The sequence below is a fragment of the Piliocolobus tephrosceles genome, chromosome 20 (assembly GCF_002776525.5).
Source record: "Piliocolobus tephrosceles isolate RC106 chromosome 20, ASM277652v3, whole genome shotgun sequence".
In the NCBI taxonomy this organism is placed as follows: Eukaryota; Metazoa; Chordata; class Mammalia; order Primates; family Cercopithecidae; genus Piliocolobus; species Piliocolobus tephrosceles.
In genome coordinates, this window is record NC_045453.1 from 54,165,708 (window position 1) to 54,179,988 (window position 14,281).

The 14,281-nt window shown below is 38.5% G+C and overlaps 1 protein-coding gene across 1 annotated transcript in view; it reads left to right on the top strand.

Annotated features, from left to right (window-relative positions):
* The window catches only part of TMX4 (thioredoxin related transmembrane protein 4), a 51,245-nt gene that overhangs the window by 23,839 nt on the left and 13,125 nt on the right, over window positions 1-14,281 (top strand). The window contains exons 3-5 of the mRNA XM_023217870.3: window positions 2,939-2,984; window positions 4,619-4,747; window positions 8,442-8,487. Coding sequence (XP_023073638.2) covers window positions 2,939-2,984; window positions 4,619-4,747; window positions 8,442-8,487 — 221 coding nt within the window. The remainder of the gene's footprint in view (window positions 1-2,938; window positions 2,985-4,618; window positions 4,748-8,441; window positions 8,488-14,281) is intronic.

A 14,281-nucleotide genomic window follows, 5' to 3' on the forward strand; every position in this document is an offset into this window, starting at 1 on the left:
ATTTCCAGAATCTACAAAGAACTCAAACAAATATACAAGAAAAAAACAAACAACCCCATCCAAAAGTGGGGAAAGGATATGAACAGACATTTCTCAAAAGAAGACATTCATACAGCCAACAGACACATGAAAAAATGCTCATCATCACTGGCCATCAGAGAAATGCAAATCAAAACCACAATGAGATACCATCTCACACCAGTTAGAATGGCAATCATTAAAAAATCAGGAAACAACAGGTGTTGGAGAGGATGTGGAGAAATAGGAACACTTTTACACTGTTGGTGGGATTGTAAACTAGTTCAACCATTATGGAAAACAGTATCGCAATTCCTCAAGGATCTAGAACTAGATATACCATATGACCCAGCCATCTCACTACTGGGTATATACCCAAAGGATTATAAATTATGCTACTACAAAGACACATGCACACGTATGTTTATTGTGGCACTATTCACAATAGCAAAGACTTGGAATCAACCCAAATGTCCATCAGTGACAGACTGGATTAAGAAAATGTGGCACATATACACCATGGAATACTATGCAGCCATAAAAAAGGATAAGTTTGCGTCCTTTGTAGGGACATGGATGTAGCTGGAAACCATCATTCTTAGCAAACTATCACAAGAAGAGAAAACCAAACACCGCATGTTCTCACTCATAGGTGGGAACTGAACAATGAGCTGACTTGGACTCGGGAAGGGGAACATCACACACTGGGGCCTATCATGGGGAGGGGGGAGGGGGGAGGGATTGCATTGGGGAGTTATACCTGATATAAATGATGAATTGATGGGTGCTGACGAGTTGATGGGTGCAGCACACCAACATGGCACATGTATACATATGTAACAAACCTGCACGTTATGCACATGTACCCTAGAACTTAAAGTATAATAATAATAAAAAAAGAAGTAATGTATGAAACTGTTCATAATAATTATCTTAAACCAAAGGCATATATTAGTTTTTTAAATATTTAGTATTATTTTAAGTACTTATTTTAGTATTTATTTTATTATTTATTGTAAGTATTTTTCCCCTGGTAATTTAGAATTGGAAGGATACTGTAGGATACCCTTGTTCTTCTCCAGGGTGAAATCCCTAGCAACATGAGAGATGAAAATGTGCTTAGAAGTGCTTGTTACAATCCTCAGTTGACCTATTTTTGGGTCACTTGTGTTTATATTACTGGCGACACACCTTTTTTTCCAATGTACAATGACAAATTTTTGTAGTAAATGTTTCTTTTTGTGACATTGACTTTTACTACTCCAGAGTACTGTGTTTCCTTTTAAATACGGTTGAGATGTTTTGGAATCCACTTGATCTGAAATGAAATATAAAATACAGAATTCTTTGAGAAGACTCATCTTTTGTTACTAAATTATGTTGAATATGTATTTAATTTATAAAATGGGTGAAAGTCAATTTCCCATGTTTTTTTTTTTTGAGACGGAGTCTCACTCTGTCGCCCAGGCTGGAGTGCAGTGGCCGGATCTCAGCTTACTGCAAGCTCCGCCTCCTGGGTTTACGCCATTCTCCTGCCTCAGCCTCCCGAGTAGCTGGGACTACAGGCGCCCGCCACCTCGCCCAGCTAGTTTTTTGTATTTTTTTTTTTTCAGTAGAGACGGGGTTTCACCGTGTTAGCCAGGATGGTCTCGATCTCCTGACCTCGTGATCCGCCCGTCTCGTCCTCCCAAAGTGCTGGGATTACAGGCTTGAGCCACCGCGCCCGGCAATTTCCCATGTTATTAAAAGTAAAGCTGCAGTGTTTTGAATTGCGAGTGACCACAGAGATGTATGATTTGAGCAACTTAATTTGAATAGATATTTGATTTTGTTCACATTATTCTACAGTGGGAAAGGCAACTGTGATGGAAAATGTTAAAATGATGCCTCTGTCATTTTTCCATGTTGGCCAGGAGGATCCTTAAGCTTTCATTCTCTTTACTCATTCTTGGTGCCCATGCAAATATTATTTATTTGTAACATTTAAAGGGCAAGGATCTGTTCTTTACTCCTAGTCTCATTCAGCATTTTTTTGCACACTTACTCTTTTTTTGATATTATTATTCTCTGTTTGTGGTTGTGATTGTGATTATTTGAATAAGTTATTTCCTTCTGCTACTAGACTATAAGCTCTGTGAGAATAAAGGTTGTACATGTTTTTATTCATCCATGTGTCTTGAGCGGTAACAACAGTCTCTGGAACAAATAAGGTGCTTGGTAGATACTTGTTGAGGTACTAAGGGTTTTATTTATCTTTGTCTTTACATGCACATAGCATAGCATTTGATATGTACTTAGTGTTCAGTAAAGGTTTGCTAAAACAAATTGGCAAAAATATTTTTCACGTACATATATTCTTACAGATTTTATACTTACAGATTTTACAAATGTACAAACATTATACATGATCTTAAGCGTTTCATATTACTTACTCTTTTTAAACTGATGACTGATGTAATCATATCTATAGTTTGTTGAGTCCTTCACTATGTACCCAGCACCATGCTAAGCCTAATAATACTTGCCCTAATCTAACTTTAGAACAATTAAGTTAGGCTTTTATATACCCATTTTACAGAAAAAAGGTGACTGAGACTAAGAGAGGTTAAATAATCTAAAGTTATAAAGTTAGTAAATGGGGAAGTGGGTATTTCACTTTGCAAAATCCCATTTTGCAAGGCTCTAAATTCTATCCTTTCAGCCTCCTTACAATCCAAGTGATACAAGTTTTATGTCAGTTACTGGAAAATGTTAGGTAAATAAAAATGGGTAGAAATGAAATTTCTTTAAGTCAAAAAAAATAGTAAATGTGAATCAATAATTGCAATGATTTTAATAATGTGATTATGAAGGTAAGCTCAAGAATGCTTTTTTTTGGAGGACTTAAGTATAACTTTTATTCTGTTTATGCTTCTTGTAGGTTTGAGTGGCCGCTTCTTTGTCACCACTCTCCCAGCATTTTTTCAGTAAGTTTAAATAATCTTCTAATCTTGCAAAGATTAGAAATCAATAGACGTGTACCAGGAATTCTAAGTTGTCTTCCATGACCGCCACTTATTCAGCTTAACATGTGAGGGAAACAAGGCTGGTGTGCTCTGAGTGAAAGCTGTGACAAGAGAAGCTTTCCTGGAGTGCTGCAGAGATGGAGGTCCTAATGTCAGGGGTAGGTGGGCAGGAGAATTCAGAGATTTCTCTGATGATATTAGAGGTGGGGTAATTCTTAATATCTAACTAGGAGTGCATTAAGCCAACAAGGTAGAGAAAGTCTTTCCAGTTAAAGGAGATAGCATAAAAAAGCCCAAGAGAGAATGAAGTACCTTTTGAGAACTTTGAACTAGTTCTTTATGGCTGGACCACAGGTATAGCTGGATCATGCTGAGTGATGAGGCCAGAGAGACTCAGGTACAGGCAGGGGAAAGACAAAGAAAGTAGTGGATTCCAGAGAAACATAGGCAGTAGGAGCAGTGGGACTTGGTGACTGATTGGCCATGGGAAGGAAGAGTCTATGATGACTACTAACAGGCCATGTGTAACTAACTAGTAAAAGTTATTGCCTGCCTTCGAGACTAGGAGCCATGAAAATTAGAAGAGGTTTGAAAGATAGAGACAAAAATCCAAAAGATAGTGTGACTTGCCCTTCCCAGTTCCAAATGGAGAAGTCTAGGTACAGTTTGATGTCAGGATCCAGAGTTCAGAAGAAAGACCTAGACTGGAGATACATATTGAGAATTCCTCAGCATTGAGGTAAATAACAGTTGAAATACATCTAGAGAGAACGTGTATGGTAGGAAGGGAAGCAGGTCAAGGATGGAACCTGGGATTGGCCAACATTAGGACTTCTGCAAAGGAAGACAGTGAGTAAAGGAAAAGGAGAAGGGATGATCAGAGCAGTAGGAAGAACTTCAGGGAGCTCCAGTTGTAAAAGCCAAGCAAAAGGAAGAAGGAAGTGGTATTCAGCAGTGAATGAACAATGCCAGTGACAGGTGAAGGAAACAAATAGATACAGCACTTAGGGGTCATTGGAGACCCCCAATATGAGTGGTTTCAAGGCAGTCCTGGAAGCAGATCCCGCACTTGCACCAAGTAGTGAATGAGACATAAAGAGGAGAAAACAGCAAGCCTAGACTCTTCTCTGGGAGCCCTGATTGCAGCAAGTAGGTGAGAGGGCAGGTTGAAGGGCGTATGAGGTTTTTTGTTGGTGTTTGAGGAGAGGGCCTTGAATGACATAAATTTGAAAATGTGGATACAATGTTTTAAACTTGATAACTGGCTGTTTCTCTATTGTAAGAGAAAAATTAAAGTAATTGGTAGCAAAAATAATAAGTAACTTGTCATATTAAACACTGACAAGAACTCTGCGTTTAGTCACACATTGTACGGTGATAACATAGAATGTTAATGCTTTTAGGCTGGGATTTCTCACTTGTAATAAAGCTTATTAATGCTTTCTGATTTATGTCTAACTATATATTTTTCAATTGAGTCAATTTAAAATTCAAGTGGCGTTCAGATGTATTGCCAATAGCTATTTTAACTTTTAGTATCTGTAACGTCTGTTATTTTAATGCATTTGCTTTCTACTTGTTTTCATAATTTATAGTGCAAAGGATGGGATATTCCGCCGTTATCGTGGCCCCGGAATCTTCGAAGACCTGCAGAATTATATCTTAGAGAAGAAATGGCAATCAGTTGAGCCTCTGACCGGCTGGAAATCCCCAGCTTCTCTAACGTAACTTAATTTTTTAATGACAAGGTGTTACTAATAAAACAGGAGGTTTTAAGTTAATAGCCTGTGGGTCTCAAAAAAGCCTCTGTTTTTCTTCACATTTACTTCCGATTACCCAGATTACTCATGGCCATGCTTAGCCCATGCAGTATTTCTGGTTTTGTGACCCACATATGTTTCAGCTGGTTTTTAATACACTGGGAATTAAGTAGCCAGATTTAAGTGGGTTACAGAATGCCTCTTTTCCAGCTTTTGCACTAAGCCACGATGACTGTTTTTCTCCTTACAAAATATGGTATTCAACATCATGACTTAAAAGGAAGAAATAATTTGCCATTCTTTCTTCCTTTTAAGTTATTGATGAGATAGAGAATAACTCTTTATTGAATTATAGTTTATGAAGGAATTGCTAGTATATATTATGTCGAAAACAAAACCTGTGGAGTCACTGGCTGCCTAGCAGAATACCACAGGGGATAGATTTGGCCTTGACGGCAAACTGTATAATACTTGGTGAGCTAGATTAGGCCAAACCATAACAACTTTTTCCATAGTTGGTTTTAATTTTGAATGGATTGTCATATATATAGATAATTTTTTGTTAGTAAATACAAGTGTAAGAAATTTCCCTACTGAAAAAGGAGCAAATCAAGCAATATTTCAGGAGTAAATCATCTAGTGGCATCTATATTAATATTAAGGAAACACACATAGCTCACTCTAAAAACAACTCCTCTCTCACATTTCATTCTACAACCATTTGAGCACTGATTTAGCCAGATACTTTTCTAGCTGCTAGGTATTCAACGCTGAACAAGACAGACATTCACCGCAGGTACAGAGAATCATAGTCTGTGTAAGGGTGGATAAAAAACACAGCAACATACTTTACAAAGACGGGATAGCTATGGGGTTATGGACCTGCTCTTCTATATGGAGGGAGCAGGAGGCATTTCTCTGAAGGGAGGCCTCTAGGTGAGATCTGAAGGACAGAAAGAACTAGCTTAGGCAAAGAGCAGAGGGAAGATTATTCCCAGGAATGAGTATGGCATATGCATAAGCCCCAGTTTGGAAAGGAGCTTGGTGTACTTAAGGAACAGAATGGTGACCAGTGTCAAGTATAGTGAAAGGGAGTATAGGATCAGCTGAATAAGAGGGGCAGGCTGAAGCCAGATCATGCAGGGCCTGTGGCCACAGGAAAGAAGTTGGAAGTTACCAGCACACACAAGGAGAAGGTGACCCTTAGGAGAGGAGATTAGAGAGGGCAAGAATGGATGAAGCAAGTCAAGCCTTAGAGTGGTAGCTTGTGTCAGGTGGCGGCAGTGGTGATGTGGGGATGGAGAGGCTGAGTGGATTTAAAATATGTTTTGAAGGTAGGCTTGGCCAAAGTGAAGGAGAAGAAGGATTCATAATAAAAACTTACAAGTTTCTGATTTGAGTACATGATGGATCTTGGTACTTGTTATTGCCTTGGGCAAGAGAAAATTAAGGATTCTGTATAAAACTTGTTGGGTTTGAGATGCAGACTTTGTAGAACTGTCACGTTGGATGCTGTATTAGTCCATTCTTGCATTGCTATAAAGGAATACTTGAGACTGGGTAATTTATAAAGAAAAGATGTTTAATTGGCTCATGGGTCTACAGGCTGTACCGGAAGGATGATGCTAGCATCTGCTTGGCTTCTGGGGAGGCTTCAGGAAACCTACAATCATGGTGGAAGGTGAAGGGGAAACACATAACATCACATGGCCAGAGTAGGAGCAAGAGAGAAGGATGAGGAGGCACCACACTGTTAAACAACCAAATCTCCTGAGAGCTCCCTCACTATCAAGAGAGCAGCACCAAGAGGATGGTGCTAAACTATTGATGAGAATCTGCCCCCATGATCCAATCTCTTTCCACAAGACCCCACCTCCAGAATTAGGGATTACAGTTTGTTAGGAATAACGCTTACAATTTTAAGGAAATTGAACACTTGAACAAAGGATATTTAGCAAAGTAATTTTATTTTTGCACAAAGGGGTGCCTTTTTGGCCAGTCGCCATGAGAGCACACTTGAACAAAGGGGCACGAGACCCTTTATTTTTGATGCAAGTCTTGCCCCTGTACCCTTTTCTTATTGGTCTGGGTCAGGTGTGTAATCTAAACTAATTTTCGTTGGCTAAACATTTGACTTTTTTTAGATAAGGTGGGCACGTAAAAGAGAGAGGAAAGGGGAAGGGGTGTCTGTAGTTAGTTAGAAAGTTTTTTTTTTTGGTTTTTGTTTTTTAAATAAGGAAAGGAATGTGAGCTGGTACTGATAATGCCTGGTACTGTGGCATGCCTGGTCATTTAACAAAGGCAGAAAAAAAGAAGCAGGGTGGGGGGCCGGTAACTATGAATTAAAAGATTAGGCTGTTTGAAGAGAAACTCTATCATATCTCACAAATTGAACCTAAGATTTGGGTGGGGATACAGATTCGAAGCATATCGGATGCATGGAAATGGGCCCCCATGAAGAATTCAGGAACACAAAAACCTACAGACAGTGTTGAGGTGAGGGGAACACCTAGAAAGAAGGAAAGAGAGAAGAGTACTTGGGGATGAGTCATGGGCCACCCCCAAATTAAGAACCTGTGTTGAGAAGTCTGCCAAAGGAAACTGAAAATGAGTACCCAAGAGGCAACATGAAAACTAGGGCTGCCATTTTCCAGAAGCCAAATGAGAGTGTTCAAGAAGAAGAGTGTAGTCTCTTGTGTCCCATGTTATTAAGAGGCGAAGGGATATCAAGTCTGAGACGTGGACATTGAATGAAGCATGGTGAGGTCATCATGGCCTTGACAATCAGTGTTCCTGTAGTGGCGAGTGTGGAAGCCAGATTTGAATGGATTAAAGATACAGTAAAGAAGAAACAGTATGTGTAGAGTGCTCTGGAAAAGTTTGTGAAGCTGAAGGGCCATGTGAGGTCCAGGGATACTCTTTCTAAAAGGTAGAAGAGAGTAGAGCACGTTTATATTGCTAGTGAGACTGTTGTAGGAGAGAGAGAGAGAAGTTGCTCGTGCAGGAAGTGAGGATGAGAGAAAGAACCAAGTCCTAATAAGACCAAATGGATAGGATCCAAGGCACAAGTAGAGGAATTGGACTGTGATAGGACAGTTAGACTTTACCTGTCATAACAAGAGAAGGTGGATGCAGGTGGGCCCCAGGCTCAGATTTGGTAGTGGGAAGATGAGGAGATCACGTGGTGGCTTCTAATTTCAGTGACATATGAGGAGTGCTTGTTAGCTGAGAGTACATGGGGATGGGAAGATGTGTCAAGTTTTGAAGAGAAGGAAAAGGAAATGAGCTAGTATCTTAGAGCTTATAAAGTACTGGACATTATTAACTGTCCACTTAGGCTTGGGACTATGAAGCAGAAAGAACTGTCATCTGGTTATGTGATATTTTTTCCCTGGAGACTTTCAGCTGCTCGGGGTTGAGATTTTTGCCAGGTAGGTACAATGAAAGGAGAAAGGGCCAAGGAATTGGGATAGATTTGCAGCAGAGTGATTCAAATGATAGCCACTGAATCTAAGTTCTGTAGGAACAGATATGAATCTGGGAGAGGGGGCAATATTTAGCAAGACGTGGAGGGAAAACGACCAGTCCTCCTGACCTGATTTTCATTATTTTTTCTTATATAGTATATATGATCACTGTTTCCTCTATTTTTTTTAAGGATGTCTGGAATGGCTGGTCTTTTTAGCATCTCTGGCAAGATATGGGTAAGTAATCTTAAATAAAACATTTATGGGCCGGGCGTGGTGGCTCAAGCCTGTAATCCCAGCACTTTGGGAGGCCGAGACGGGCGGATCATGAGGTCAGGAGATCGAGACCATCCTGGCTAACATGGTGAAACCCCGTCTCTACTAAAAATACAAAAACTAGCTGGGCGAGGTGGCGGGCGCCTGTAGTCTCAGCTACTCGGGAGGCTGAGGTAGGAGAATGGCTTAAACCCGGGAGGCGGAGCTTGCAGTGAGCTGAGATCTGGCCACTGCATTCCAGTCCGGGCGACAGAGCAAGACTCCGCCTCAAAAAAAAAAAAAAAAGCATTTATATTTGCAGAGGTTGTTACGAATAAAAATAAAGCTTTTAAGCAATAGGAAAAGAAACATTTCTAAGTACATTTATAATTTCACCCCACAACTACTCTCATGTGGGGTTTCCACTGGTAATGTCTTCATGTAGAAGGGCATAATCTGAACAGGAACCTGTAACTACTGTGTCAAAGTCTTATTTTCTTAGATCAGTGATGGAGTCTTTCATCCAAGCAAAAGAGCTTATGTGATTTTACTTTATCTTATGTTCACATTGGCATATCTCCCTACATAGGAAAGATTGTCTAAGCCTGAAAGTAGTTCTGTGTGTCAGGGGTTAGCAAACTCTAGCCTGTGGATGGGCTACCTGTTTTTGTCAATAAAGTTTTATTGGAACACAGGTACATTTATTCATTACCTATTGTCTATGACTGCTTTCATGCTACGATGGTAGAGTTGAATAGTTGTGGCAGAGAATTGTGGCATACAAGCTTGTAATATTTACAATCTGGCCTTTAAGTAATAGATCCTTGCTGTATGTGATTGTATAATTTCTCTGAGTCATTTCAGTGGGTTAGAACTGTTATTCAGGTTTAATATTTGAACCATTATATAATGTTGAATATGTCCCATAACCTTTTATTCCCCTTCTCTATAGGGGAGGACTAAATCCAACCAGATTGAGCAAAATTGCTCTGGAATTAAATATAGCTCAAAATATTTCAAAAAGTCTTAGAAGTGAGTCTCCCTATATGTGTCTTTTCTTTGCTATGATTGTAGCTTATGGTGTCATGTTTGGAACATAATATTCAAAGAGTTTGGGAAGATTCTTTTTCTGTTGCTCATACACATTCATATATGTTTAAAGACATTTAAGAAAAACCTTTTGTATTCCACTTTCTCAGTTACATTTATATTCTGCCTTGTGAGATGGAATACCTACTACAAGGTTTTTTGGTTATTTTTCACGACAGAGGCTAATTGAAGACTTGGTTTCAGTCTTTCAGGTTAAAATTTAACTTTTTTTGGCATTTGTCTATCACAATAAACAATAACTAATATTTCCCCCTCTCCAGATAGTTTGAGTTTCATGTGGTTTCCTTCTGCTGCTTTCTTAACATTGGTGAGAACTTTAATCAAGGGCTGAGAATTATGAATTGCAAACTGGGAATTGAAAAGAGATTCTGCCTTTTGCAGTATGTCAATATTAAAGATTGACAAAACCATGTAGCCCGCTAGCTCTCTGAGCCATAGAGCATTATACTGTCTTAATTCAACAGAAAAATTGTAATAGATGGTTGTTAGGCAGCATTGACTGAAATTTTAGCACCAAATCTATGATAAGTGCAGTAGAATTTGTTCTGCAAGTTAAGAAGAGCTTAGATGAAAGCTGATTATGGCCTTCATTGACTGTAGAAGTTTTACTTTCAAAGAGGGTAGCAGGGAAAATACATAATGGCTCTGACCTCATATAGCTTGTCATTTGGAGCTTAGATAAACAAGTTTAAATAAGGAGTTACAGTTTTTCATTATGTCATGCAGATGATTACAATGTGTAACATTTAGAATGTGTCAAGGCCAGGAGTGGGTGTTTTATCTTTGTACACACAGTCCTCAGCTATGGGCAACACAGATGTATTCTGTGTGGATGCATTAAACTGGAGAGAAAGAGCCGTTTGGAGAATAGAATGTGATCCATGTCTGAATAACTAATGAATATGTTCTTAATGATTGAGAAGTAGAATATATGTGTTATATAAATGTATATTTATAATTTCTTTCCAGATATTTCCAAAAGGAACCAAAAATGATCATTTTATAAGATAAACTAAAATTTGGCATGCAATTTTAAATTGTAAAATATAGAATATAAAATGTACAATTATACAAATGTATAGTTGTAAAATAGTTTTATCTAGTATTAATACCATATTCTTTTATAAGCGTTTGCATGGAGTAATTTTTCTATTTTCAACCTTTTTATTATGTTTTAAGTAAATTATAAAAAGTATATAGCAAGAAATAATTATCTGATGAATTTAATCCATTTATATTTATTGAGATCACTAAAACATTCATCCTGATTGTAGGGTGCGTGTATGTAGGGGAGTGGAAGAGAGTTGCACATAAAAGAATGCAAATAATACAGTGTTAGATTATTTTGATCTCTGTCTGTGTATGTATATTACACATACATTTAATAGTTTGTGAAATCTGATACTACCCTCTGTATCAGCATGTAGCCTCCCCAAGCCTCTTGCCCACTTTTGTGATTTATTCTTAGAAATAAGTCCCCATCCTTTCATCAAATCTCTAGGAAGGTCTCTTGCCACCTGTATTTCTAGAATTTGGCTCTTGTCCTCTTATTTACAAGGTATATAATGTCTGACCTAAAGAGACGCAGTCCTTGGCTACCCATCAGGTCTCTGGTTCCCACTTTCACCTTTAGTTATGGTCTTGCCTTCCTGTCTTTATAGAGTCACTTAATCAGCCAATCCTTCCAGCTGACTGCCCTGCCTGCTCAGTTAGCTCATTCAGCTGACTGTTCCTTTAGTCAGAGTTCCTCACATCATTGTTGAATGTATAATTGTGGCAAACTTAATTGTTTTTTAAATCATGTCTAGATCATATGAAATTGCAATGCAAATATATTAATAATGAACAGAAGAAACAACTGTACATGGTGAGACAGAGATAGACTAGGGATGGGAGGTGGAACCAAAAAAGTGTAAAGTCTCAGAGAAAGAAGATTAAAAAGATGGAAGAAGGAAAGATGTAGAATGGCTAATGCCAGTGAGACAAGATTGTTTATGCCTATCCATAGTCTCTTTATTCTACTGAAATACCCGGATACACGTACAGCTAGAAATGAGTCTTTCCTCATCAACAGTCTTCCCTGGCTGGGTAGCTGGTTAGATGTAAGTATTTCTACAGGTAATATAACAAAACAGTATAATGGATGTTTGTATGGAGTTTTTGTGTGTATATAGGAAAATACTTAGGAAGAGATCAACAGTAGTTTTCTCTGATATTGGAATTATGGGTGATTTTTAAAAACCTTTTTTTCTATAACTTCTATTTTTTTCTGTAATGAAAATAATGTATTTAGAAGATCAGAGCCTGCTGAACTAGTGATTATCTAGAAGATATCTAGAAGATCAGAGCCTACTGAACTAGTGATTCCTTAAGGGGCTTGAGTTTCTTTCTGCCTTAGAAGTGAAGCCAACTTGCTAGGTCGCACATTCTGGAGATAAAAGCTGGTCCTCAAGATTCTAGGATCCCCTGGTGATGAGACACTCACGTGGCCGAATTCCTATCAACTCAGGAGTTGGTTTAGTTTGCATTTGGCCTTCTTAACTTTATAGCAACTTCCCCTGTGTTCTTGCTTGAGTAAATCCTGGAGGTGAGAAAGTCCCTTGAATAGTCTTATGAGGCAGTTCCTGTGAGCTTCTGCTGTTACCCTGAATCCCAGGATCCTTGATATATCATTCATAACACAGTGTGGATAAGAATAGATGATCTCCAGTGTTCTTTCCATCACTAAATTTAAATTCTCTTTCCAATTCAGTCATGATGGCATTCACCTGTATATTTTAATTTTTATATAAACTCACAGAAGTAATTACCACATTAACTGTTAATATCTGTCCTTACAGATAGTCTCAACATTTTACCCATCTCACAGATGGAGTCACTGAGGCCTAGGAGATGGGAGAGTTAGAGGAGTTTCTCAGAGAGTTGACATCTTCAAAGGACAAAATTCATTTTGATTTTATATTATAGTAGCAACATAAAATTTCTTTAAAATTGTATACAACTTAAAATGACTAAATGAAAAATGTTAATACTCTAATGGATGGTACAAGGTGGGGTAAATATCATGAAAGCAGTGTGCAGAAGATTGAACTTCAGGAAGCATCACTACCAAATCTGGTGGCAGAGTTAGGATTAGAAGTCCTTGGGTTTTGTGTGTGGCACATGTGTGCAGAGAGACCGTCCAGTCTCCTGTCTGTCCTTTTTTCACAGTTGGCTGCAATGCCACAGAGTGGCACTATCCTTCTCTTCCAGAAACACATTGTTTCACACTTTGTGTCTAGGCCCCTGAATCCTTTTATTTTTATTTTTTTCCGGCATAGACTTGTTCCTAGAACCCTTTGAGCACTTAGTGCAGAATCTGGTACCCAGTTATGTGCTTAATAATTGCTTTTTGTTAGTTATATTTATTAATCATTGTTGTCTGCATTATTTTACTTTTCCCTTCTCTTTGTAGGCAACATGGAATACTTTTGTTAATTTTTTAGCCAGCGCTGATGGCAGGCTTAAGATAGGGTGCCGTGGCAGTTGTTCAGCATATAGGTTGAGCATCTCCAAATCCAAAAATCTAAAATCCAAAATGCTCCATCATCTGAAACTGTTTGAGAACCAACATGACACTTAAAGGAAATGCTCACTGGAGCATTTTAGATTTCCGATTTTTGGATTTGTGATGCTCACTTGGTAAGTGTAATGCAAAAATCTGAAAAAATCAGAAATCTGAAGCATGTCTGGTCCCAAGCATTTGGGATAAGGGGTACTCAACCTGTATATGCTTTTGCTAACTAGGTTTAGCATTTAAATATTTTTAAAGCGTTTTTTATTGGATTTGGTGAATCTCTGCTGTTCACTGATAATATAGGGTGTAACTTCCCTCTCCTAAATGTTACTGTTGTTTTGAGAGGATGTAGGCATATGGCAAATTTTAGTTAAAATAAGATGTGCTACATCCTTGGGAGGACAATCTGTGTGATGGGTGCTACCTTCCTTTTTATTAGAATGACGTGACAGAAGACTTAAAGCTTTATTTAAAATATCTGATGATAAGCATTAAAAGCCATGAACATTTAGACTAGAGAAAAACAAAGTGTATTTTAAAACTTGAAAACATTCCTCTGTGATTTACATAGCATATCTCTTCTCAATGTTTTTTTCATATAAAAATGTTTAGGATGTTTTGTAGAATGTTATAGTGAGACAGTGGTGCACATCTGTAAGGTACCTCTCATAGATCCTACAAGAGGCTGCGAGGTTATGTTTTGTTACAAGTGCTGAGAGCTAAAGCATGAAAGAAGTGAAACGTTGGCCATCATTGAAGAGTCTTTTCTAGCTGTTTCCTTGCAAGGAAGATAATTTGGGGATTTTGGTCTGTGTCTGAAAGAGATAAAGGGCTTGTTCCAGAACTCCTCAGAGAGTATATCCTGTGACACGGGTGAACTCTAAATCCAAAGGCTCTCTGTCCTTCAGGGCCAGCCTAGGTTTGAATAAGACTCTGCAGCACTGGGCTGGACGAGTGAGTGGGTGTGACTAAGCAGTATTTAATCCAACCTGCAGTAGTTTAGACTTCCAGTGGGAGTGCTTACCTTTCTGGGGAGAGAAGGCTCTACCTCAGATGCATGGAGGCCTTGGCTTGGCTGTCTTCCTTAAGTCTATCTGACCACTGATTAGA